The sequence below is a fragment of the Sciurus carolinensis genome, chromosome 13 (genome assembly GCF_902686445.1).
Source record: "Sciurus carolinensis chromosome 13, mSciCar1.2, whole genome shotgun sequence".
In the NCBI taxonomy this organism is placed as follows: Eukaryota; Metazoa; Chordata; class Mammalia; order Rodentia; family Sciuridae; genus Sciurus; species Sciurus carolinensis.
Window position 1 is genome coordinate 24,846,458 of NC_062225.1, and position 27,522 is coordinate 24,873,979.

The window sequence follows — 27,522 nt, forward strand, 5'->3', positions numbered from 1 at the left end:
CAGCTTGTTCTCCCCTAGATCAAAACCTGATTGGTCGTCCAGAGCTTCCGAAAGAGGTGGGCACACCAGTGATGGTGGGGGCCAATTCCTGCTATTCCTGCTTAGCTTGTGCTGGGTTTGCCCTTGAAGATAGCCTCTCCCGGCTGACAAGCAGAAGTGACTTGATTCAAGTCTATCTGGGTGCAGACACTGAATGCAGGGTTGAACTGTGATGGGGACAGTAACCTGGATGGCATTCCTCCAACATATTCTGCAGCCCTGGGGTGACTCTTCCTGGTCATTCACCCATTAATGCCAAATGGGTTATCTGCCTCCTCCTACCTTGTGTACTTTAGTTGTATAAGGTTGTGGTGACATACTGACGAATGTGGCCCTGGGGTAGATATACCAGTTTCACCATCTTTTATTGGATACAGAGCCATAAATTCTCTGATGCCCATGAGTCTTTTTAAATACATACACTCAGGTACATTCGGCAAAGGGCATTTATGGGTAACATGGAGCAAAGTGCTAGGATGGCAATGCCTGGATAGGACAGAGAAGTGGGGCCAGAGAAGGCCCCCTGGGGGCTGGAGGTACAGGCACCACTTGAGAAACAAAAGTAAAACCAAATGTTGCTCTCCACCCCTCTGCCTGGTGTGCTTGGGGTGGGGGAAGCTACCCTCTCACAGCTCAGGCCTTGCAGCCTGGCTGTGTGGGGAAGGCGGGGCCTAGAGGCCAGTTATGGAGGCCCCACTAGCATTGCCCTCTAGAGCCAAGCTTACTGGCACCAGCCCGGGTAAAACCTGGGTCACCTCAGGCCTCTGCCCCTAGGTACAAGACCACTGCTGGGACAGAGCTGACGCTGGTGGCCCCCAGTCCAAGCCTCCCTGGGGCTGTGCTGTGGTGGCAGAAGAGGCTTGGCCTTGTGGGGGGCCTGCCTGATTGTCAGGGCAGTTTTGGGACTGGCCAAAGTCCCAAGGAGTTGGGGAGGGAGGCCTGGTAGTCTGATCTTCACCCAACCCTAAGCCTTATCCTCAGGCAAGGGCTGCAGATGAACACACTTGTCCAGGAATCGATACATACACACGATACACAGCAATATGTACAGAAAAAGCTGCCTGGAACAAGGCTGGGTGAGACAGCATAGCCACCAGGGGTCAAGAGAAGTGCCAAGCCCCTGGGGGAGGGAAGTCAACATTCTTCAGGGATTGGCAGGCCAGGACAGATCCCATGGGTGGCAGTTAACTCCTGTGGGCACTTGGACCACTCACCTCTCTCCTGTTTCCACTCCAGATTCACCAGGAACTGGGTCTTTGGCACCAATAGTCTCTCTGGGAAGGTCTCCTTCAACTTAGCGCCTTAGAGGGATTGGGGCCTTGGCAGCTCCCCCACCTGTTTCCAAAGGATTCGAGACCAGGACCAGGGGGACAGGCAGGATCCAAAGGCAAAGGACAGAGCCACATGTTAGAGCAGCAGGCCTTGGGCAGGAGGCTTTTTTTTTTTTTTTTTCCTCTCTCTTGAAGCAATTCCTGAGAGGCTGACTCAACTTCTGCCATCAGGGCTAAGAAAACATGAGAGGTCATGATCTCTGGGTGGTCTCTTGGGCTGCCCACTTTTACCCCTGTAGGGGTGTTTTATGTATTTTTGCTTTTTGCCAGTGAGAGGGGAAGTAGTGAGAAAAAAGCATAAAGTACTCAGGCCAAATGTGCCCAAATTCCAAGGTGCTGGGGTCAGACCATATGGGTTGAAGTGCAAGGGACATCAGGCAGCACCTTGGGATCTCTGTGTTAACCGGGGGCCCTTGGAACAGGGCCTGCCTTGGTTAGCCCTCAAAATGTCATCATTCCTTTTTTGCTTCCTGTTAGGTATAAGATGAAGGACTCCCTTTAAGGGGGTGAAGATGGGATGAAACCCTTCTGGAAGCAAGGCCCTTTGGTTTCCCTCCTTGGCCCCAGCTGTATGGTTACCATGGAAGTGGATAAATGGAGCACCCCAACAAGCAAAAGTTTCCCATCTAGCAGCATGGCTCATCCCCTGAAGGAGATGAATAGCATCAAGGTGAAAGGCCGGAAGCTGCTGGTTCTCAGCAGGTGTAAAGGCCAGGGCATACAAGACTGTCAGGCCAGGGCTGGGTGTGACCTGTAATTTGCATTAACAAGGGCTTGGGCCTGTGCCATATGTACCCCCACACAGTCCTCATTCACATAACCAGAAAATACTGGGTGAGCTTGATGGGCTTCCTGGAAACAGACTTGTGGGAAGGCCAACTTCACCAGGCAGGAGAGGGGCCTATTCACCCTCCTGCCCCTAGTGCTGGTGGTAGGCGGTGCTGTTATGTGAATAACGCAGTGAAGGAGCCTGTGACGAGCATCAGACCTGTCAGCACCCTTCCACCCCCAGCTCAGTGCTTAAGCCACCAGACCTTTCCCAGGGCTGATGCCAGGTACTCCAATGGGTGCCGCCTGGAGATATTGCCCAGAGCCTCGTATTCACTGATGGGTTCCCTGGGGCAGAGAAAACCCCTAAATTGGGCAGGCTTAGACCAAGCAGGGCATCCCTTTGTGCTTTGTCTATAAGACAGGGGGATGGGGGGCACCTCTTTCTTGGAGTCATAGGGAACAGAGGCCACAAGGGTGCAGTTGGTACAAGGCAGACATACCCAGGGAAGCCAGGCCCTGAGTAGACCTTTACTTCCCTCCCAGGCCTTTGGAAGAGAGAAAGTTGTGCTACTCTTTCCTGTGACTCAGGGACAGGACTGGGAAGGTGGGAGCTGATAGAGGCAGCCGCAGGGCCTAGGGATAGCGGTGCTGTGCCACACACAGCCAAGGCTTTGTACAGGACTGGACAGGGAGATGCTGACATGACACCCTTGGTAGCACAGGTCTTCCAAGGGCAAGAACATAGCAGGTCACAGGAGGAAAAGGCAAAGCAATGATATGAAGAGCCAGGACAGAGCTAGGGCTGCTGGCTGCACTTCTGGGCCAGGCATGGGGGTGCAGTTCTAGAGCACTTGTTACAAGGTAACCCAGGGCTGGGCTTGATGTCCAAGCCAGGTAGCAAGAGTTGGGTCCCTGGAGAAGCCTGGGAAATGAGAGGATCCCAGCTCCAGCCAGGACCAGCAGCCTAATAGCGAGGCTGGGAACTGACCTTGTATAGGAGTGCAAGAAATCCTAAAATGGATTTAGGTCAGATGTTTGCAAGAACTGTCGAAATGAAGGTTGGCAAGACCCACAGTCTTTAAAATCACTATGGTAAATCGTGAGAGGAAAAACTGGGGGGCCCTATCTTTGGAGCCTTGTCAGAACCTGATCATCTGGGGACTGTGCAAGGGCCAGTGAAAACCTCCAGTGGCATTCTGTGGCTTCTAAGCCCTGAGGCAGAAGTCCCCAGCTGCAGCCTCAGCCCATGGCTGGTGGAGACTGAGGACAGGGCAAGTCTGTTGAGGACACTCTTCCTCTTCCTCGAGCCTAGAATCTGTCCTTGCCAAAGCCACATCCTCAAGCAAACTAACTAGACAAGGAAGCAAATTTAGCCACCCTCTTCCAGGACCCAGCACAGTGGGCACCCCCTCCCTGACAGCCTAGATAGCCTAGGGGACCCAAAGGCCATCAGATTCCTGCCCAAGCACCTGAATTAAAAGGAAATCCCTTCTCATTACAGGCAGGTCTCCCAGGGCTGGCACCTTGAGCCTCCCTTAGGTCCCTTGGAGAGAATGGTGTAGAAACCTGCACCTTTTAGCTCTGACTTTTGCTCTGGAGTGCGCGCTTTGGGGCAGGAGAGTCTGTCTTACAGCAATAAGTAAGTTCACTCCACCTGGCAGTCCCCTCCCCTGCCCACTTGTGCCCACCTTGGGAGGAGTGGTCTCATCCTAGGGAAAAGTTCTGGGTGATGTTTTGCCTTCCAATCCTGCCCCCAGCTTTTGACTGACTGTGTGCCCGGGTCCCTAGACCTGCCCGGGTTATCCCTGGAGAGTGTAGACCAAGGGCGGGCCTAGGCAAGCTGTCAGAGGGGTGAAACAGGTAGGGGAGAAGAGCCCTCCTTGCCAAGTCTGAGCTGCCTTGTGGGGCCCCTGTGGGCCTGGGGCCTCAGGAAGGAGAGGCCTGCCTGAGCAGCTGAGGAGCCACTGGGTAGGTATTGCAGATCCTCCAGGCGAAGACACCAGTGCTGGTGGTGACAGCTCCTCGCTGACTGTGCCAGAAGTCTGCTCCAGCTGGGGTCGGGGTGGGGGTCAGAGGGCAGCTTCTGTCCAAGCCCCTTCCCTGGGTCAGACCTGTTGCTCTGCTGTTCCAGTAGGACAGGATACTTAACCCCTCCCTGGAAGCTGGGATAACACTAGGCCTCCAAAGGTCTAGTCCAAACCAGGATCCCTCTGGAGGTACAAAGAACACCTTGGTGTGGGGCTGGCAGGTGCCCTGCCGTCCCCCGCCCCCGGGGTTAGCAGCCGCCTTCCACCTTGATGTGCAGGATCTTAGAGAAGCCAGGCCTTCGTCGTAGGGCCTGTGAACCAAGCCCTGAGTTAGTTCTCTTGCAAAGCCGGTGGGGTCCTCCCTCCACACTCACCCAGGCCACCAGCCCCAGCCTAGGGATGTTGCTTGGGGATCTTGGTTGGCCTCAGAGCCAACCTCTCACCTGGAGTTTTGTCACCATATCCTCAAATAGCTTCTGAGCCTCAGGGCTGCTGGGCTCCTTGAAATAATCAGCAATTCCAATTTGGACCACAATGGACTTGAGGTTCCGACAGATGCCTGGGGAAAGGTGGGGAATGAGACTGCCACCTCTCATTTCACTGATTAATGACATAAGATACCCTCTGAGGAACCATCACGTGGCAGTCACAGGAAACATGAAAGAGGACAGCAGGCCCATGCTGGCTGGGGATGCACAAATGGACCAGGGAGAAGGTAGATGAGGCCAAGTGGGCGACAGCCAACTGCTCAGCAGCTCTAGCAACCTCCCTGGCAGAGGGGACAGTTGTACCTTGTCTGGACACTTGGAAGTGATTACAAGGAGCAGTGGCTGAGGGGAGGCTTGAGCACAAAGGCAGAGGACATGGAGACAAACCAGGCAGGCTGCACAGGGTTTACAGGTTGGGAAGTGGCTGCTCACTAAGATCCAGGCCTGAGGAGCCGGAAGAGCATGAATTTGGAGGCTTGAGCAGTTGTCCTGATGGTGAATCTAGGGTATGGCCATGAGGCTGAAGGGGAAGGGAGAGGAGGGTCCTGGAGGTGATAAGGTAAAGGAACCTTCACTCTGGTCACAGGGTCTTCCCAAGGGCCACACGGTCCTGGATGATGGTCTCATTTGGAGGAAGCAGCCCACGCTGGGTACCCCCATCCTCAGTGAAGGCAGAGGAGTGACTGAGAGTGGAGTGGGTGGTGTGAGGTGAAGGGCTAGAGGAGGCATAATTTGGAGTCTAGGGAGAGAAGTTCTCACCTAAGTTCCTGGAGAACTTACACACATTATTGCCTACCCATTCTAAAAAAGTCAGAAAATGGGAATATAAAGCTCAGAAAGGTAGAATAATTTTCCTGAAGTCACACAGCTAATGAGCAGAAGAGCCAGAGTTGAAGCCCAGGCCAGTTTAGCTCCCAAAACTAAACTTTTAACCTATCTGCTCTCCTGCCTCAGCCCTGGTTGAAGACTTACAATAGGGACTAAGATCCTGCATGGCTTCTGGCTCCAATGAGGGCATGCTAAAGCACACAGATGTCTTTGGAACTGAACTATTAGGATGGATACTGGCAGGCTTAGAATGCCACACTGGCCTAAGAAGGCACTGGTGGCAAAGCCAAGACCAGATATTGCTGTCTGCCCCCTCCCCTCCCAACGCTGGTGCTTGCCGAGGAGAGCATCAGGTAATGCTAATGCTACCTGCTGACAGGCCATGGTGACAGGTGACAACCATACCCTGCCCTGCATTCCCCCATTGCTCACTGTTGAAATGCAGCAGGGCCTTGGGAGTGACAGGGGTGGCTGTGAGCACCAGCATCTCCAGTCCTTTCAGGCCTTCCCGGCAGACCTCTGCCGCCACCTCCTGGGTGATCTCTGACACGTGGTCCAGCTCCAGGACCTGCAGCCGCATGCAGTTTCTTGCTAGGGAGAGGAAGAGGGGAGGCCCTGCTGACAAACTCTCCAGGTTACCTCCTGCCCAGTACCCTGGGTCCCCTGCCACCACCCAGGCTACAGCCCCAAGCCCCTATGGAATTTTGCAGGGAATCATTGCACCCTCGCCAGCTTCTCTCATTCTCCCCACCGCAGCCCCAAGGAACTCACCAAGTGATGCCAGGCCCTGCACCCCACAGCCAGCGCCCCCAACCCCCAGAGCCCGGAGGTGGGGCCAACAGCGACCGATCATCTGCAGGCAGCGGTTACTGAAGCGCGTGGGCTGCTGGCTGGAGAATGGGGAAGGGGCAGTCAGGGAAGCCTTTGGATACCTGATGCCCCATGTGAGGTATTCCTCCTGGGCAACCCCTCCCTGCCTCAGGCAAGTGCCCCGCCTACAATCCAGCTGGTCCAGTCGGAAAGCTGGGATGGTCCCTGACTCTCCCCTCTCACCACTCGCCATGTTCTGCAGCTTGATTCCACAGTTTAGACCCCCACTGGATTCAGCCAGATCACTACCAGTCTCCCTGCCAAGTCCTGCCCCACAACACAGTCAGTGCCCCACTCACTCCTACAGCCACTCGCTGTGTCATTCAGCAGATGGTTATCAAGTGTCTGCTACAGCCAAGAACAACTGAGTCAGGCCCTAGGGCATCAGTGGTGACAATGCAGACGTGGTCCCCACCCTCGAAGCATGACCAGTCTATGTTACAGAACTTTGGCAGTCTGATTTTAGTTCCTTTCTTAAACCTAAAATCCTCCAATAGCCTCCCAGTACTTTCTAGATAAAATGCAAAAACCCAAACCCCTTCACAAGGCCCTGCCTGACCTTGCCCAACCTGCTTTTCCACACTCAGTACTTGACCTTGCCCTACCTGCTCACACCAGACTTGCCTGGTTCCCTGAACACATCCCTCAACATTCACCTAGGCAACAGACATCTCTTTGGTGTCTGCTATGCGCCTGGTACCAGGGATACAGAAATGGACACTCACAGACTTTGCCCTGAGAACTAGGAGACTAGTGCAGGAGATTGAAATAGAAATGATTGCAAAACAGGTAACAGCAGGTGTCCGGACAAGGTCAATGGGAGCCAAGGCAGGGGCACAATGACTGGTTCCACCAGGGTGTTAGGGAAGGTACACTGGATGGGCTGGGAGAAGCCGGCTCACTGGGAGTGATTGGAGGTTCAGGGATAGGGACAGGAAAGCCTGGTAGTTTAAGAAACTCCAAGTAGAGTGGGAATGATTTTACACCCTGAATTCTCTAATGATCAGCTCTTATCCATTACAAACTGACCCAGAACTGCTTGTTGTATGTCACACAAATCCAGCTACTTTTAGTTGTGTTTACTGAACACTTACCGTGGGGCCTGCAGGCTCTGTGGTATGATCTCATTGGGGCCAACAACAGCCCTAATAAGGTCAGTAGATTCCTAGTATCACCTTCACTTTGTAAGGTGAGAAACTAAGATGCAGTTGGGTTGCTCACGGTGGCACTGCCACTAAGCCAGGATGTGACTTCCAGGTCTGATTTTAAAGCCCTGCTCTTAATGCCTCAATGCACAGATTAATGTGTGTGAGCCTGTCTCCTCAACAGCTTATGGAATGGGCTCAGATCTGTCCAGTCCTCAGTCCCAGACCAGGTCCAACCCCTTTCCCTTCCCCACCCACCCAGCCTAAGCTCACCAGGGGTGAAGAGGCGCCACCTGGAGGGAAACAATCTCTCTGCAGCCTGCGCCTAGGGCCCAAATAACCTCGTGGCCCACTGGGTCTGTGGCACTCCTGTTGAAAAGACAAAGCTGGAGTGGCTCACCCTGGTGGCTTCTGCCCCTGTCAAGCCTTCCTTCCCTTAGGTCACAGAGCTCTTGAGTGCCTTTGCCTGAGGATCTGGGGGAAGGCCATGCAGTATCTAGGGATCCTTGGGGTCCCAGGCCAAGAGGGCATGGGCCTTGCTTCTGGTGAGAGGGACCCACCTGTAGGTCACAGCCTGCAGGGCACGACAGTAGCAGCTGGCCAGCCAGAGTGAGCGATCGGTGAGGATGTTGGGACAGTGGGAGATGCGCAGGATCAGCAGGTTCCCCCCAGCTGCCTTCAGCAGGGACTCCAGCCCTGCTTCAAGGCAGCCCCTGGGGATGACCAAGAGGTCACCTGCCTGTGGTCACCTCCTCCTCTGGGAAGCATCCCCACTTCATTCCAAGTCTGTGGCCCAGGAGCACCCGCCCACCCACCGCAGCCTCACCGGGTGCTCCGAGCGTACTCCTCCTTGCTCTCCTTCTTCCCCCGCTGTCGGGGCTTCAGGTTCTGCAGTGTCAGCGAGTGGGCTGTGTGCACCACTGAGCCAGCATTGCCAGAACTGCTGTGGAGAGGGAGGTTACACGGAGAAGAGGGGTCTGCCTTGGCTGGCTGGAGACAAGCCAGTCCCAGAGCAGAAGGCCCGGTGAGAGGATTTGGGGGAGCCAGGCTGGAGCCAGAGTGCTGTAAGGGCTGCAAGGACCAGATTCTGCCAGGGGGAAAGGTGGGTTCCCAGCAGGCAGAGGTAGGTACCTTGGAACAGACTCGTGCATTCTCTAGCAGCACCCTTGTCCAGACAGCGGGATGACGGGCCACGAAGCGCCAGTCCCGGCGACCTCTGCGGCGTGCAGCAGTGTGCGTGTGTCCAGGTAGGTGAAGATGCGAACAGGGCAGCCCGCATCTTGAGGGGATCTCTGGGCTGATGACCTCGTTGGAGCGTGAGGGGCTACCCCTCTCAGCTCGCCGGCCACGTCCACTGCCTCCCTCGGCGGGGCTGCAAACACAAGGGAGCAAGGGACAATGGAGGGTCAAAGACCAGGCAGGGAACGTGGGGTAAGGAGCTGGGGCAGGGTAAGGAGCTGCAGGAAGAATGGGCGTAAGACCCATGCTGGGGAACAGTGGTGTGGCAGGAAGGACAAAGGGCCTCTGCTTTCCCCTTGGCTATGATAGTCCCAACCCTAAGATTACAAATTAGCAAAGGTATTTCTTCCTTTTTAAGTCACCCCTGACCCTAACCCTCTAATCTCTTAATGCCCCTGTGCATGGCCTGTAAGCTGATGGGAGGGGCTCTCCTTGCTGCACCAGGGGCTTTGGAGTCTGAGAGACAACTATTCTCTTCTACATGTTGCTGAGCTCACCATGTGCACAGACCCCAGCCCCCAGATGTACCATCCTTATGCTGCCCCACCCTGTCACTCAAGTCTCTGCCCCAGGCTGAAGGGCACTTCATAGGAGGGGTAGGCAAGTCAGGAGCAGAGGAAGGGAAGTATGGGAGCTCAGAAATTTCTCCTCTCAGCCCTTTGTCCCCAGGAGCGCCAGCACCCTAGGGAAAGGCTGGTCCTTTCCTCCCAGGACTTACCTGAAAGGCGGCAGCTGCTCACTGGCCCAGCTATAGCCGGCCCAGGGCGGGGGGACGTCTGAGGGGCCCTCGGCCTCTGACTCCGTGGTTCGGGAGCCCACGTCTGAGACATCACCCTCCTCCCCCTCATGCTGTGTCGGCGAGGTCTTCGCTGCCAGTTCTGGATGGCCTGGCGCCGCAGGCCTGAGCTGCGAGGGGCCTGGGACCGCTCGAGCCACCATTGTAGCCTGAGCCCTTGTGCCCAAGCCCCCAGGGCCACTGTCTTCAGGTGCCCCCTCCTCTGGCCGGGGCAGCTCCAGGCTGTCACTGTCATAGCGCCTGAGCTCTGGGAGGCAGCTGGCACAAGACTGGAGGCCCTGGGGCAGGGTGGACCAGATGGTGAGGGGCGAGGGGCATCCAGCTGCTGGAATTCTCCATCCTCCCCTACCACAGGCAAGGGAAACCCATCCACCCTGCTTCTCCGAAGCTCCTCTGAGTATGGAAAGGTAGACAGGTGACCCCAGGAGGATGGGCACAGGAGGGAGAGAAGCCCCAGATGGTCAGCAGGTCTTTCGAGGGTGAGGGTGGGCTGTGTAGGGCAGGCCAGGCCCCAGCTTACCTGTGCTGGGAGAAGAGCCATGCCGTGACACCGCGTATGTGCTAGGCACGGCTGGGCCCGCGTGGTGTTCTCTCTGTGGGCCCCCAGAGCAGGAGGGTAAAAGTAGGGAGGCAGAGGAGGCAAGAGGATGAAGATGCAACAGCCAGAGAAAGAGGGTAGAGACAGACAGAAGAGAGGAAGAGGAGGAGAGAAAAGAAGAAAAAAATTGGGAAGGATGGACGAATGGACAGATAGATAGCCCCGACAGGGAGGCCACCAGCTCCCCGGTCACACCAACCCACACCCCAATCCAGGCTATGGCTCTTGGGCTCTCATTTGCAGGGATGGCAGAGATGGGTCCTGCGGGCTGATGGTTGCTGGATCACACCTGGAGAGCCTCAGGGGTGGTGCTCCTGCCCAAACAGAGGGGCCCCGTGTTCCCAGACCCCTACTTCAGGCCTAGGCCTGTTCTTGGGGGAAGAACCAAAGAAGAGACGCACAGCACCCTTGGGGATATGAGGCTGTGTGTGAGGGGAGGTTGTGGGGACCAGGTAAGCAGGCAGAAGTGGGAGCAGATGGGCACTCACCATTCTGCCTGGGCCCCGGCCCCTGGCCCTGCGCCACTCCCCCACCTCCACGCCCCAGGACCTGGCGCTCGGGTGTGCTGCCACAGCATGCTGCTGATGACCTGCAGCTGACGTTCAGCGCGGTCGGCCCCTCCAGGAGTTCCTCGATGAACTGCTGCAGGCGCAGCTTGGCACTGGCCTCCCGTGCTGCTGTCCTCCTTCAGGAACTGGTCAATCTGCACCACCTCCCTGGTCCCGGAGCAGTGTTTTACCCCCAGAGCCTCAGCCTGGATGCCACACCACCCTCTCTTGTGGGGAGACACAGGCACAGCTGCCCAGGGTGTCTGCTTATGGCCCCCCACACAGCCCCACACATCTAACTCCATAACCAGACACATCCTCCTCAGACAGAGACAGAGACACCCAGTTACCTAAGACCTCAACCATACAGCCTCCCCACATAGGAACAGCCCCAGGCACACACTTGGAGCCACACAGCCATTGCACATACCCACTCAGTAACATTCATGCATATGCCCTCATCTTGGGTTCATTTCCAGGCACATACTCACAGTCTGAGACATGCAAAGCATCATGGAGGCACAGTCCCACCGACACATTCAAACACCACACACACTTTCTGAAGATTGAAAAATACATCGAGTCACTTTAACACATAGGGAAATACACTCAGATGCAGAAGCTTACTTATAGTTTGCATCAGCCTCTAGGAGTTGCACAAACACATAGCACATCTTACAGATTACCTGCATCTGTACTCCCAAATGCATTCACTTACAAGTGCTAGGCACTGTTCTAGGTATTGCAGAAGCATCAGTGAACAAAAACAGAAAACCCCTTATATTACAGATAAATAACATCTATAGCCAGGCGCAGTGCCTCACACTTATAATCCCAGGATTTGGGAGATGGGAGGAACATCAGCCTCTGCAATTAGTGAGGACCCTATCTCAAAATAAAAAATAAATTAAAAGACTGGCTCATGTGGCTTAGTGGGTAAAGTGCTTCTGGGTTCCATCACCAGTACCAAGAACAAATAAATTAATTAATCCTATGAACATTTGAATCATTCATAATTCTTCATTTAAAGGTCAGAGAAGTGAGGAGAAGTCAACAAGAACAATGAGAAGGAACAGACAAAAAAAAAAAAAAAAAATAGAAAGGAAATCCAGGAGAGCCAAGTGAAGAAAGTGTTTCAAAGGATCCCACTGTGTCAAATGCTGTGGATGGACCAAGAAAGAGGGTGACTTGGTCTTAGTAATATGGTCATTGGTGACATGAGGACAATGGTGGAAGTGGAAACCTGATCAGAGTGGGTTCACGAAAGAATGTGAAGGAAAGAAATTGGAGACCTGGCGTATGACAAATACTTTCATGAGGATTTTCTGTATGGGGCAGCAGCTTACGGGGGAAATAGAGTTAGGGCAAATGGGGTACATGACATCATGTCTGCATCCTTTCAGGAAGGAAGGAAGGAAAGAAAGAAGGGAGGGAGGGAGGGAAGAAGAGAGAAAGAAAGGGAGAGAGAAAGACAGGAAGAAAGAAAGAAAGAGAAAGAGAGAAAGAAAAAGAGAGAGAAAGAAAAGAAGGAAGGAAGGAAGGAAGGAAGGAAGGAAGGAAGGAAGGAAGGAAGGAAGGAAGGAAGGAAGAAAGAATCTGATGCTAGAAAAGGGAGATGGGAGAATTGGGCCACACCTTTGAGCAGGCAAAGGGTGAAGAGGATCTGGTGCCAAAATGCCCAGGTTGGCCTTGGCTGAGTCAGAGAAGGATCAGAAATAGTCTTCATAGGCTTAGTGCATGATCAAGCTGCCCATGTGCTCGTGTCCTGCCACACACACCATCATGACACTCTGGGTACCCACACACACCAACAGTTACAAGTTCATGACCACAGACCCCCTATTACCTAGCCATGACCACATACAGACAGGCAGGTTTAGGGTGGTTATGGTGGCCACAACTACTCACACGGACACACCCATCCGCGGTCCTGAGGGCCTACTCCCTGCTGCTTGCGGCTCAGCTCCTGTTCCTTGTGCACCAGGTCCTGCTTGAGCGAGGCCAGCAGCTCCACACTCACGTCCACCTGCCGTGGAGAGCTCGATGCTCGCTCCTCCAGTTCCTCCTTCTCGCGCCCCAGTCGAGCGCTCTCCTGTCTCGCAGTCTCCAGCTCAGCAGCTTTGCGTTCCAGCTCTGCCTGCAGCCTGCCCACTTGGCCAGCAATCTCTGCCTCCACCTCCTCACTCAGCCTCTCCAGCCGCCTGTCCACCTCCAATTCTCTAGCGCGCGGATCTTGAGGCGCGCCAGGGCCTTCCTCGTAAGCCACATCGGCCGGGAGGGGGAAGCTGGCGAGGCCGAGGCCGGCCCGGGGCCAGACCCTGGCGGCGGCGTCGAGCACGCAGAGGATGCCACGGACTTGCGGGCGAACAGCTCCCCCAGCGGGATCTCAATCTCCCGCAACGCGTAGCGCGCGGCAGCGGCAGGCACGAGACCCGGCTCTCCCAGCTCCTCGCAGGGCAGGCTGGCGGGCACCAAGTCGCCGGGGAAATGGGCGAGGGGAGCGTGGTGGTGGTGGTGATGCAGCAGGTGCGGCGCTGCTGGCGACGGCCCGGCGGCCCTGCTCCTTGCCCTGGAAGGACGTGCTCTCAAAGACCTCGCGCCGGGCGCCGGGCACAGCCAGCAGCGCGGCGGGCTCAGGCGCCAGCGGAAGCCTGAGGCCGCGGCTGCAGCAGCCGCTGCAGCCGCGGCACCGTCGCAGATGCTGTTGGTTTTGGAGAGGATGTACAGAGTCTCATAGGTGTGGCTGTACTCTAGGTGCGCGCGCAGGGAGGACAGGCTCCGGAAGCGCTTGTGCTCCCCGCAGCGGGGGCAGCGGTAAGGCAGATCCAGCGAGGCCATGGCCCCGCCGCCCCCCGCGGCGTGCCGGCTCCACCGCGGCCGCCCAACGGGTCAGCCGGGGCGCGCTCATGGGGGCCGCGCGCAAGCCCCCCTGCAGAATCAGTAAGGCTCAGGGTGCCCGCGACCAGGGTCGAGGAGGCTACAAGAGAGGGAATAAGTCTTAGGCGGATGGTTCTCCTCTCCCAGCGACACCTCCCAGGCCCTGGGCCAAAATCCCCAACTCAAGTTGGAAATTGACTTCCCCAAGAAATAGGTGCTGGTGCCTGAATGTAGAGGCCAGGGGAGAAACAATGGCAGAACACTCTGAGTGGAGTATCCTGCTCTGGTATCTGTGCAAGAGCCTGTACATGAGTGGATGAGAGAGAGAGACAGAGAGACAGAGAGACAGAGAGAATTCTTAAAATAATAATAATATAATTTTTTAAAGGAAACAGTTAAATTTTAGTGGCTCCATTCTGGAAACAACCCAAGTGCTCATAAACAACAGAATGGATAAATTGTGGTATATTCATAATGGAATACTGTCCAGTAATAAAAGGAACTACAGATATGCTCAGCAATATGGAGGAATACATGAGTATTATGTTGTAGAAAAGAAGCCAGACCAGAGTGCATACGACAAGATTCTATAGAGATGGAGTTCAAGAACAGACAAAAATTGATGATGACAGAAATCAGAACAGAGGTTACCCCTAGGGGCTACAAGGACTGGGAAGGGGCAGGAGGGAATCTTAGGAGATGCTGAAAATAGTCTATATTTTGATCTCAGCAGTGTGTTCAGGTGTAGATAATCATCAAGCTGTACACATAAGATTATATGTATGTTACATCTAAAAATATTCTTAGTAGAAGATTCTTAACCAATTGTGTGGTGCATGCCTGTAATCCAGAGATTTGGGAGACTGAGGTGGTAGGACCAAAAGTTTGAGGGCAGTCTCTGCATGTTAGCCTTACCCTGTCTCCAAAAAAAGTGGGGCTGGGACAGGCTGGGCTGGGGAAGTGGCTCAGTGGTAGAGCACCCTTGGGTTCAGTCCCCAGTACTGAAAAAAAAAAAAAAAAGCTTATTTCCATCTCATGCAAACCCCATCTATCAACAAACCTGGATTATTGGTACCATGTTGCAGTGAGAAAGATGTCACTCCACTTGGGTATCATTAATGATCCCTGTATGTGTCACTGTTCCCATCCCTGCTACTCCAGGCACCTAGGTCCTTTTCTCAGACCTAGAAAAAGCTAGATAGGCCTCCAATAAGTGTTCTTGCCCTGCTTTCCCTCCAAGGGTCCTATTTTATCTGTCTTCCTCACATCCTTTCTGGCACAAGTCCCTCCTTACCCTCAGCTCCTGCTGTCCCCCACCCCATCTTTGCCTCCCCTGACTTGTGGAGTTTCCATATCCTCACTGCTGGCTTTTCCCTAACTGTCTGCATTTGGGCTCCAACACTTTCCACCGTCACCGTGCTCCTCAGAGTCGCAGACTACCCACTAATGCAATAATCCAGTTGTCCTCAAGGTCTTCACCCACTTGGTCCCTTGGTGGATACTCTTGGTCCCTGCATCTTCACAGGCTGCCATGATGATGCCCTGTTTGGAGTTTCCTCCTGATTCAGTGACTTCCTGCTCTTGCTTCTTCCCTACATGTCCTATCTCTTCATGGGGTGCCCCTTCAGCCTCTATCCTACCCGTGGGCAATCTGGTTTCACTCACAGATTCACTCACACCTGAAGCCGCTGACTCTCAGCTCTGCCTCTTCATCCTGACCAGTTCCTGAGTTCTGTTTGTCTTCTCCCATTTCCACGTGGCTGTATGAGTAGGTGTCTGTTCACTTTGCCACCCAGCACCCAGTCCTCCTCTTGGCATCAGCGCCCTTCTTTAACCCTGGGGAGCCAAACTTCTTTAGCCGCATTCTCATCCATCCAGATGGCCTGAGGGATGTAACATGAGCCTGGCCAGTCAGAGTCCTGGGATGGGCAGGGCCCCCAATCTAAGCCAGTGAACCTCCAGACTTTCTGGAACTACTGGAGAGAAGGAGTAGTTTCAGTAAAACCCCAACCCTTTTGGGCTTGGGTGTTTAAGTTGATGGAGAGGGCCAGAGCTACTAAGGCCATTTTTGTTTCTTTTGGGGAGGAGCCACCTAGGAATGAAGCCAATCCAGAACTGAGATGGGGAGAGAAATTCTTCACAGACACTGTAAGATCCTGACCTGTTCAATTACATGAACCAATCAATTCCCTTTTTTTGCTTTAGTTACAGTTGGGTCTATGTTCTTTGCATTAGGGAAAAATCCTGATCAAGAAATTGGGCTGGGCACCACCCAGTGGTTTGGGAGGCTGAGGCAGGAGGATTGTGAGTTCAAAGCCAGCCTCAGCAAAAGCAAGGTGCTAAGCAACTCAGTGAGACCCTGTTTCCAAATAAAATACAACATAGGGCTGGGGATGTGGCACAGTAGTCAAGTGACCCTGAGTTCAATCCCTGGCACCAAAAACAGAAAAAGAAAAAAAGAAAGAAATTGGAATCATCCAGGTGTGATGGCACACACATGTAATCCCAGTGACTAGGGAGGCTGAGGCAGGAGAATCTCAAGTTGAAAGTCACCCTCAGCAACTTAGGAAGGCCCTAAGCAACTTAGTGAGACCCTGTCTCAAAAGAAAAAATAAAATGGGCTGGGGATGTGGCTTAGTAGTGAAGCACCCCTGGGTTCGATCACTGGTACCAAAAAAAGAAAAAAGAAAAGAAAAGAAATTAGAATTGGAGATAGAAAAAAAAAATTTTTTTTTTTCAGTAAGGAATTAGCTTAATTGAGGGGAGAAGCCTAAGTTAGTACTGCTTCCTGCACTCCCCACTTAGAAGTTGTTGAGCCCTGTCACCCAGTACCAAAGCAGCTGATTAAATGATCCCCCACCTCCCCTGAACTTCAGGGAACTTGTAGAAAAATGTCATGATATTGGCAGTGAGGTCTTTGCAGGTCCAATAAGAAAGAGACAATCTGGCTGAAAGGGGCCCATCTAAAAGCAGGACTTGCCCAAAGAGGCCCTTTCTGCCTAGGGCCAGTAATCCAATATGGCTGAGAGTAAGATAATTAAGAGCCAGTCCTCTGCTTCCATCTAAAGTCAGCTCAAGCAAGGAGAGGGAGGCTAGAAACTCAGAGGGAGATCAGCCTGGGGCCTGAAAGGCTCTAGACTCCTCAAGTCCTGCTGTGCCCTCCCAGCCCCACAGAAGCTTCCATTATAAGCAGGCTTTTGTTGGAAAGCAGCTGGAGTAGGAAGGGGAAAGGAGCCCTGCATGCCACCAGGGGTTTGCACTGTCCTGTGGCAGAGACCCAGCTAGAGGCCCCCAAACCCTGGGCTACTGGGATGTTGCTAAGAGACAGTGCTTCTCCTCCCTCCTCACTACCACCAGGGCTCCATTCAAGAATTATAACTTTCAATGAGGTCTCTAGCTTTGGTTAATAGCGCTGGGGATGATCGAAGGCAAATTGACTGAAAAGCCTTCTAATGATTAAGGGAATTGCACTGCCAGAAAAATCTAGCAAACCTAGAAAACAAAGGCCAGGATTACTTAGCCATAAGAGCCCCCACCCCCCACCTCCGCTACCCATCCTCCCCACAACCCTGCAGCCCTCAGTGCCCCTTTCACATGTGGCCACAGAGCACCAAGGTTGAAGTCAGCAGAATCAGAGCAGCAGACTGGTGGGACAGGAACCTCTTCCATACCATTTGTGGGCCATGGAGCAGGTGTTTTTCCTTCCCTCCAGGTTTCCCTCCATCATGGTAGCGTGGCCACAGTTGAAAGAGCCTGTGGGCCTAGCTCAGTACTAATCAGACAAGCCACTGCTAGGTCTTGAATTGGGGCTGGACTTAAGTAATGGAAAGAGAACATTGAATTGCTCCTTCTAGAGATGGGACACCAGGTTGAAAGTTTTGTGAGTGACAGATGCATTATGATAAACAAGGAAATATTTTTAAAATTATTTAGGAGAGGAGTCAGGGTCTTAAATAGCCGAGAAGTAGAATTCAGTGTTTTATAAAACATTTGTTTTTGCGGCTCAGCTTTACCTTTCTTTGTGGACTGACTCTCCATTTTCCCTTAGAGAATCATTTCCTCCACTTTGAATGGTTTGGGTAGAGTTGACCCCTGTCCCTGACCCAAGGGAGCACATGTGACCTTAGTCTGTCCTATGGGATCACAAGTGACCTCAGTCTGTTTCATTAGAGCAGCAGAGATTAGATCAGTAATGCTCACATTTCTCAATCTGGATCAATGCAGGTACCCCAAGACTGTGCTCTGCAGGCAGAACATGAACCTGGAATTGCATGTGACCATTTCTGTGATATCACTTGAACAGGTGTGCCTGAAGCTTTCACCCAGGACTTGTCAATTACATGGGGCAGCAAAGGTTTTTGTAACTTGAATAATTTAAGTAGACTGCTAGTCTCTAGTAAGGAGATTCCAGAGGCACACAATGACCCATAGTGTCAAAAACACAACCTGGAGGCTGAACTTGTGGCTCAGTGGTAGAGCACTTGCCTAGCATGTGTGAAGCACTCAGTTTAATTCTCAGCATCACGTATAAATAAATGAATAAAATAAAGGTCCACCAATAACTAAAAATATATATGAAAAAGAAATTTAAAAAAATACACAACCTGGGCTTTCCCTCACTCACTCCCCAGCATCAGTTTCCTTCAACAGTGCTGCTGCCCTCCCAGCCATGCCATGGGCCATCTTGATTTCCCCTTCCCTGCTAACGATCAAGTCCTGCTGGTTTTTCCTTCTGGATCCTTTTTAACCCAACCATACTTTTCCTGTCGCTTGCTTTATGCTGTTATGGGCCACAGCCTCCTCATACCTGCACTGCTGGCCTGGTCTGTCTCACAGTTCTCTTCCATCCTTTCTGCAGATGGCTTCCACTTAGACACCTTCAATGGCTCCCCAACGTCTACCAACTGGAGCCACACTTCTTAGCTCCATGGTTTGGCCTCACTGTTCTCTTGCCAATTTGAAAGTCAAAAATGGCCTGTCTCACTTGCATTTCTTTGAATACCATGGTTGGACATTTCCCCACACATTTCTCAGTCTTTTGTAGCTCTCTGGTGACTCATCTTTGTACTTACTTTGCTCATTTTATACTGTACATTCATATTTTCTTATTGATTTACAAAAGCTTTTATAATATTGACCCTAATATACTGCAAATATTTTTCTCAAGTATGTTGATTGGCTTTTACTTTTGTTTATAGCTTTTATTGACAGTTTTAAAGTATGCTTCAGCAAAATCTTTGATTTCTGGTTTTTGTTGACTTAGGAAGACTGTCTCTACCCCAAAATGATAAAAACTGTTACAAGTTTTCTTTTAGTACTTTCAGTTTTTAAAAATTCCAGGACCTTTATTTAAATTAGGATTTTAAAACAAATCACCAAGATACCACAAACTGACAATGACTTGGTAACACATAAACACTTCAGGCTGTAGGAGTTCCTTTTTTGTACTAGGATTTTTAACCCATCTAGAAATGTGCACAGCGAGATAGGGATCTAATAAAACAACTTTTCATTATGACCATGATGACCATAATGAAAATTTGTGAATATTTTCACAGGTATTCAGAAATAGAATATTATGTTGAACTCCTAGGTACCCATCACGTGGTTCAATAATTACCAACTCAAGGCCAGCTCTGATTCATCTACACTTTACTCTCTGCTTCCCACTTGCCCAACAAAAGAAAAAGTCTTTTGGCAAATCTATTCAAAGAGAGACAGAAAGAATACACGTATATCATGCTAAGTGAAATAAGCCAATCCCAAAACACCAAAGGCCAAATGTTTTCCCTGATAATTGGAGAAAGATATATAATTGGGGGTGGGGGTGGGAGGAGTGAAGAATGGGGAAACTTTAGATTACGTAGAAAGAAATGAGAGGGAGAAAGGGTATGAGAAATGGTGGAATGAGACAGACATCATTACCCTATGTACATGTATGATTACACAAATGGTATGAATCTACATCATGTACAACCATAGAAACGAAATGATGTACCCCATTTGTGTACAATGAATCAAAATGCAGTCTATAAAAAATTTAAAAATTAATTAAAAAAATAAATTGATATCTTTGGAAAAAAATGAATGAGATGGGGGATATAACCACTGGCACAGAGAAGATATTTTTAATATTAAAATGCTACCAGGTACTCTTGGCCCCCATACTTGAAAATCCGGAGGAATTAAATGCTTTTCTAGGATAATATAAATTATCAAAGTTGACTCAAGAAGAAGTAGAAAACCTAAATAGACTATTATAAACAAAACTGATGAAGTTGGCAGAGTGACCAGGATAGTACAGAGTTCAGTTTGCACACACACAGCTGTTTAAGAACAAGGCTATTCTATAATGTATGGTCAGCATGGTGTTAGAGCATCTGTGTGTCGGCACCTTTCAGGGCCTAGCAGTAGCCAACCTTCTCCCTCCCTGCACCCTTTGTACCTGCACCATGCCTCTGCTAGCCAGGCTCCCAAAGAACAGGGGGAGGGAAAAAAGTCTGGGCATGCAGGCTTGTGGATAGATGTAGAGAGGAGAGGCTTCTGGGGTACAGGTGGTTCTTCTCCCCAGTCCAGCACACCCCACAGTTTCCCTCCATCTGCTGGTGCTGAGGAATGACTATGAATCACGGAAATATTTTTGTCTGAATTTACACACTTCTTAGCATAAGCATAAAGCGTGCTTGAATTCAAGCAAGAAGGTGATAGGGGAAGAAGGTGGGAGGGAAAGGAAGAAAAAGAAAAACAGAAGTGTTGTCTATTGAAATTTTGTCACAGTCCTGTACTGTGAGCACTGTGGCAGAATAGTTGGAGATCTTCCTCTGCATTCTAGTTTTCCCTAATCTGCAGCCTTTTCAGCCCCAAGACCAGCCTCCTTTTTCTGCCCAGCCCTGCCTCCTTGCCATCCCCAGTCCTGTTATGTCCCTCCTCCTATCTGAAATACCTACCTCAAGTCTACTTTCTTTCAGCTCAGAGTTTTCTTTGGATAGTGTCATACAGGCTGAAGTAATCAGAGGTACTCTCTTTATTTTTTAATTTTAAGGTTTTCAGATGTGTGCATCTCACCTCTTCAAACAAGATCAACCATCTCTAGATGTGTGTCAACCTTCTAGTTCCTGTCTATTGTCACATTCTCACGTGTTGATGCTGCCAGAAACATACCTTCCATTTCTATGGTTTACACTACCCTGTGATCATGGATAATTCCTACAGTAGACATCATTGTTTTTATCTGCTCTACAGGTCTTCTTTGCTTTCTAGTAATAGCAAAGCAATAATCTCATCCTTTCTTTGGTGAGCTACCTCTCCCTACTCCAGGTGCTTCAGGCAGGGTCACTACTCCTAAAGGGTGGATACATGACCCATACCTGGCCAAGCCTAGTTCTACCACCTCCTTGGCCACAATTGACCCAGGGTTGGTCAAAGTGAGGAAGAAGGTCGTTGGAACATTAGAAATGGAAATAATAACAATAATAATAATTTTTATTATTTTGGTACTTGGAATTGAACCCAAAGTCTCATTCATGCTGAGCATGCACTCTATCAGTAAGCTGCTCTCTCAGATTTAAGTACAGAGATTATTAACCAAGGTAGTAGGAACCAACTCAAGCAGAACCAACAGAGCCCCTCCTTGGGAATTAATATGAAAGATCAAGGGTCCTCTTTTCCTTCTAGAATCACATGTTGGGATGATGAGGTTGTCTATGGCCTTATGCAACCTAAAGTCCCCACATGGAGAAAGCCCATGGATGGTGGGGAAGGAAATATACAAACACTCAGAATGAAGCTAAGCCGACAGAGTTCTCACCACATTGTTGAGAACCTGGGTACAGTTATGCCTGAGCCTCAACCATCTTTCTTCTTCCCAGTTATATGAATTGGTAAAGATTCCTTTTTATTTCGAATACTGTGTGTTGAATTTCTGTCACCTACAATCAAGAGTCCTACCTAGGGCTGGGAAGATAGTTCACCTTGCAAGCACAAGGCCCTGGGTTCAATCTCCAGCATCGCAAAAAAAAAAAAAAAAAAAAAAAAAAAAAAAAGAGTCCTACCTAAGATCTATATTTCTAGCATAGACTTCTCACCTAAGCCCTACTCAAACATGAGTTTACCAAGTACCTACTCTGCATGAACTGCACCAGGTCTTGTGCTGGGTCAGTTAAGGACACACAGACAGACAAGATTCAGTCCTTGCCTTCAAGCAGCTTGTGATCTCTTAGATGATATGGTAATAAGATAAATATTATGCAAGAGGCTGGCACAGGATCCTCAATTTAACCTAGCATGAAAAATTGAGGTGGTTAGTGGATGGTGGTTGACTCTTGCAGAGCAAAGTAAAACTGCAATAAGAGGGAAGGAAAAGAGAGGCATTCTGAGACAAAGAAATAGCATCTACAGAGACAAGGAAATGAAAGAGTATGCCTCCTTCAAGAAACTAAAATGTAAGCTCCATGACAGTAGAGACATCATATGTCCCAATCACTGCCATCTCCCCAACACATATACCAGAACCTGGCATGGTGCTCAGTAAATGTGGAATGAATGGTTGGTGAGACCCGGTTCATATTTACAGTTTAGAGGATGGAATACAGAGCCAAAGTCAGAAAGAAGGCCATTGGAACATTAGAAATGGAAATAATAACAATAATAATAATTATTATTATTTTGATACTTGGAATTGAACCGAAAGTCTCATACATGCTGAGCATGTACTTTCTCAGTAAGTGCACTCCCTGACCTAGGTATGGAAATTATTAACCAGGGTAGCAGGAGTGCAACTGGGGAGAAGGATACATGTGGGAGCAATGAAAGAGTTGAGAAAGTCTGGTGACAGATGACTGTGGCAGTCAAGAAAGGGAAGAGTAAAGTAGGAATCTCAGGTTTTCTTTCTCTTTCAGGTTTGGATTTTGAGTAACTGGGTAGAGGAGGTTATATCTTAGTAAGGAGAAAACATGGAAGAAGGCTGGTTTGGGGAGAGATGATGTGTTTGGTTGTGGATTCCTTGAGTTTGAGGCTTCAGTGAGCCTTGGACATAAAGCTATTTGGTACATGCTTTGCAATATGGAGCCAAAAATACAATTTTGGCAACTTAAGCATAAAAATGCAAGTAGATGAACAGTCCCAGGGAGAGGGTTCAATGAAGTGAGAGCAGAGTGTAAAGATGAATCCTCAGAGAGGCAGAGGAGAGACAAGAACCAAGAAATTCCTAAGAACCAACAGCAGGGATATGCATTCCAGCAACTAGAGATGAGAGGATGTGAAGGAGGAAAGAAGTGGGCAACTGTGGCCAACTTCTGTAAGGGCATAGGTGGGAAGGGCCCGGAGGGACTTACAGGAGGGCTGCTTTGATGAGTGTGGCTGATGTGGGCTGAGCAGTAGGGAGGGAAGACAGTGGGTGAACATGAGAAGCTCAACTCTGAAGGGGCAGAAGCAACATGGGAGGATCCAGAAGCATCTTTTTAAGATGGAGAGGCCTGAACATATTAAATGCTTTTTAGAGATAGCCCAGTTCTACTGTACACCATCATTTCCACTGAGCTGAGGCACAGATAACTCTATGCTTTAGACCTAAAACTGATAGCAATTTTTTAAGTGCTTTTAGAAACAGCCAGTAGAGAGGGAGAGAATTAAAGGGGTACTTTTTCAACGTAGGTAGCTCAAAGTTTAATATGCCTAATGCTGAACTCACAATACCTCAGTACACATCCTCAACCCTGCTTCCTGTTTCCCCATCTCAACTAGCAACCATATTATCTACTCAGCACCCTGGATAGCGACCCCCTAAGCATTCTCTGAATCCTCTGAATGCCTCTCAGATCTCATCAATCGCTCATTGTTGATCTTCTAAATATTTGTCGCTACTTCTTTCTTTTCTCATAGTCGCTGTCCCAGTTCAGACCTATATCCTCTCCTACCTGGGCAATGGAATCTATCTCTGCCTCAAGTATCTGACACCTGCAGTACTAAATTGCTTCCAAAATTCTCTGCACATATTGATCCAGTCATGTCACTTTAATTCTAAAACAATCTCTGAAGGCTGGCCATCTTCTGAGAGGTAAAGTCCACTGCCATGCCTGCCTTCAAGTATGGCTCCAATCTGACCATCACTTATTTTGCCAGCTCTACCTTTCATCTCGCTTCCCTTCCATATGCACCCTCAGGGTGCCCTGTGGGACTTTGCTCCACTGGAAAGCACTAGGTGATTTCACATACCCAAAGGTCACACTAGTCCCTCTTCCTGAACTCCCTTCTCCTACTGGTGAATTCTGCAGACCCAGCTCAAAGAATACCTTTCCATGAGCCTTCCCTGACCCCCTGCTACAGCTCAAATCTCATCACTGCACAAGTCTCTCCTTTCATAGCTCTTCAAGGATAACAGGTATCACATGCTGGTGGTCATGGGCCTGTCTGTTCCCTCCTTACATATACTCTGGAGGCAGGGACAATACAAATGACTCCTCCTCACCCCTTCCTCACACATAGTAGCTATCATTATGTTGTTAGAGGAATCTCACTGAATAATGGATAAACTGATTTGTTTCATGTAATGCAAGCAATTTCCACCACATATCATCATGGAACTGGATGAACTGGAAAACCAACTTGAATGACAGGTGCTTTACCTGTTCTGCTAGTCACTTATTGTAAAATCAGAACTTGTGTCTTTTCAAAATTGTTGCTGCTTCATTTTATTGTATTCACCCAGCAAAAGATATCAAGTATAAGATCCAGGTCAGGCACTGGGTGCATAAAAATGAATGACAATTGTGCCCTTAGGATGCTTGCAGTCTAATAATCAGTACAGTGAACATTTGTCTACTTATTTTCTGGTCAGACACCATGCTACTTATTTAGTCCTTATGACAATACTGCCAAGCAATGGGGCTGTCTCCATCCTAGGATGAAGAACGGAGGCTCAAAGTAGCCAAGCCATTTGCCCAAGGACAGTAAGAACTGAAATACAGATTATTCCTTTGGAGTCCCCAGTGAGCTGTGTCTCAGTATTCTATGTGTTCCCCTTCCACACTGACTCAGGGCTTGACCATGTCTTTCTTTGGCCAGAGGGACATTAGCAAGCCCAATACAAACAGGAGTTTAATAAGCAGTTGTACCTTAGGACTTGTCCTCTTGGAATACTCCCTCTTGGGATCCAGTTGCCAAGAGAAACCTGGGCTAGATGCTGAGTGATTAGAGGCTATTTGTAGAAAAATGCTGGAGGAGGAGGTCATCTTTTTCCCCCCTGATACTAGGGATTAAACCCTGGGGCCCTTTTTCACGGAACTACATTCCCAGACCTTTTTAAATTTTTTATTTTGAGACAGGGTCTTGCTCTTGCTAAGTTGCTAAGCCTGGCCTTGAAACTGTGATCCTCCTGCCTTAACTTCCCTAATAGTTGGGATTACAGGTGTGCACCACTGCGTTCAGCTTGAGAGGCCATCTTGATGTTCCTGCCCTATCAGTCCCTCAGCTGACTACAGCTGTGTGAAAAATTTCAAGTGAGACCAACAGAGACCACAGTCACAGTCATGACTGACTCATGGACCATGAGAAATAATAAATAATTATTGTTCAAAGTCTCTAAATTTTGAGGTGGTTTGCTATACACCAGTAAATAACTGAAACCATGACAAACTGGGATTTGAACCCAGCACTACCTGACCAACTCATGCTCTTAGTCTCAGTACTAACTTCTGGTTGGGAGTGGAATGTCACACCAACCCCAAAATGGTTGCAGGAGTGCCCATAGTAACACTCAAAGAATATAAGTTGAATGAACAAAAAAATTTTTTTTCAGAGAATCATGAAGTTCTAGGGAACTCAAAGGCAGGATGGAAATTACCTTTCAACAATTATTACCCCCTTGCTATTACAAGCATTCCTCAAACAAAAACAAACTAGGCATTCCTAAATCTAGGAACAATTGTGTGGGTATCATGATTCTCCCTTCCACCTCCCCCTTCCTCCCTCCATTAAATTCAAATCAGGCAAAATCAAAAAGTTAACAGAGTTGTTGTGGTTTTTTTTTTCTTTTTCTTTTTTTTTTTTTCTCTTTTGTATGGACTCAGTCCCAACTCCCCACCATAACCATGGCATCTTCTCTCTCACGTGACCTTCAGGGCCCAACAGCTCCTTCCCCCTCTTTCCATATGGAAGTCACATGCAGGAAAACATCAGAGAAGGTGGAAATTACAGAAATGGGGGAAGAAGGTTTGGATGTTATTAGATAATTTAGAAGTTAAAGAAATGGAGCTCTAAACTTAGGTGCTTTCAGGAGGCATCTGCCCGCAGGTGGAGGCATTCTAAGAACCGGGAGGCGGAGGTGTCTGCTTTATACCCCCGTTATATTCCTGAGGCGGGAGAATAAAGGAATGCTCCCTGTCTCTCTAAACGCCTCTGAACTTCCCAGGAAGGCTGGGCTCTATCCTGAGGCTGTGGCCCCAACATGTGTACCAGCAGAATAGTTATTCCAACCTGGAGAAGACCCATAGGGGTCAATGCAGTCAGTCCTCTGCTTGCTGGCAGTCCTGACACTGCCTATTCTGTTCTAAACTCCCTCTCTCCTGCTCCTGCAAACGTGTACACACCTCCCAAGGTCACACACACAGATTCCAGCACCTGGATTCCACACCCAGAAAACCATCTGGGCCCCTGGCTGCAGACTCAACCTAAGGAAGAGAGCAGGCCCCATTCAGTACTCAAAGGCAGACTGTGAGCAGTGTACACAGGCACCGTGTCATACACTCACATGCAAAGCAATGCGGTGGGGCCCACACATCCCGATGCACGGGGATTTGGGCACAGGGATGTTAAGGAGAGACAAACATGCATGGACACACATGCACATCTCCAGACTACCACACGTGCACACCAGCACGCAGGGACATTGGCACAGGTGTCCAGGCAGGCCTCGGCACCCAGTCCCTTCTCCACCCTCTCAGGAGCAGGTGGGGAAGGTAGGGTTTGAAGGCGCTCCCCCTCCCCCCTCCCTCTGGCCCCAGCCCTCCAAGGTCCTGAGTCCCAGTGGGGTTCTGGAACCCGCCCCCGACCCCCACCCCCAACCAGACTCGGGGAACGACAGGCGGGAGCGGGAGCGGGGGAGGGGAAGCCTGGTGTCAAACCGTTCTGATTTTAATTCCTTACATTAACTCCTTCCTGCCTTTGGACTGGCTTCCCCTGAATCCCTCCCAGTTGGGCGGCCTCACAGGCCTCCGGAGGGCAGTGGGGAAGAAGGAAGGGGAGGAGGAGGCAGAGGCTTGGGTCCTCCCTACCTTGCATCTCCGGGAGCAGACCCGCAGCATGCCGCGACTCGCCCTTACCTCCTCCACCCCGCCGCTAGGCCAGGCCCCGCGGCCCTGGGCTGGGGGTGCAGAGGCAGCCCCCGCGTGCCTCGTCCAGACGCAGGGCCGCCTCGGGGCCTCGGATCTCGTTCCCTCCGCAGCCTGGGGTGGCCTCCGCCGCTAGCGCCCCCGCCTCCCTCTCGGGGCGGGGGCGGCCGAGCCTCCCAGCCAGTCGCAGCGGGAGGGGCGCACAAACCGGGTGGGGGAAGGATGGAGGAGGAGGGGAGGGAGGAGGGAGGAGGGGGCGCGCGGCCCGAGGAAAGCAAGGGAAGGGGGAGGGAGGCGGCGAGGAGGTGGGGCGGAGCCGGCCCCTCCTCCGGGGCGGGCTCTCCTGCGAGCAGGGGAGCGGCAGATGCGGCCAGAAGCGGCTGCGCCGGGACCCCACGTTTTCCGCTGAAGGTGGCTTCGGTGGGGGAGGGGTCCGCGGCGCCGCCCTTGGGGTGCAGGGACTGCTAGCTTCCAGTCTTCACAGCTCCCGGCACCACCCAGTGCATTCCTTTGCCCCGGGCTCCAGCGGTGGCCTCCGCTGCCCACCTTTAATCAGGGTCTGTCCGTCTAACCACCTTGGCGTGGGCCTACTCCCACCTTGGGGCAAATCCTGGGGTGGGTGGTTCTATGGACCTGAGAA

The 27,522-nt window shown here is 50.7% G+C and overlaps 1 protein-coding gene across 1 annotated transcript; it reads right to left on the reverse strand.

Annotated features, from left to right (window-relative positions):
- Positions 1–49: 49 nt before the first annotated feature.
- Fbxo41 (F-box protein 41) lies at positions 50–27,247 on the reverse strand. Its single transcript, XM_053743295.1, is given in 30 exon segments — positions 50–4,479; positions 4,612–4,727; positions 5,917–6,075; positions 6,256–6,374; positions 7,773–7,868; positions 8,060–8,212; positions 8,326–8,407; positions 8,410–8,439; positions 8,615–8,710; positions 8,713–8,760; positions 8,763–8,784; positions 8,787–8,871; positions 9,453–9,508; positions 9,510–9,586; positions 9,589–9,668; positions 9,670–9,772; positions 9,775–9,812; positions 10,051–10,127; positions 10,621–10,639; positions 10,641–10,708; positions 10,710–10,750; positions 10,753–10,813; positions 10,815–10,844; positions 12,623–12,897; positions 12,900–13,236; positions 13,238–13,329; positions 13,332–13,657; positions 14,618–14,751; positions 15,235–15,440; positions 26,874–27,247. Coding segments are annotated over 27 exon segments (2,610 nt in total). The 5' UTR covers positions 13,519–13,657; positions 14,618–14,751; positions 15,235–15,440; positions 26,874–27,247; the 3' UTR covers positions 50–4,416.
- Between the last annotated feature and the right edge of the window lie 275 nt (positions 27,248–27,522).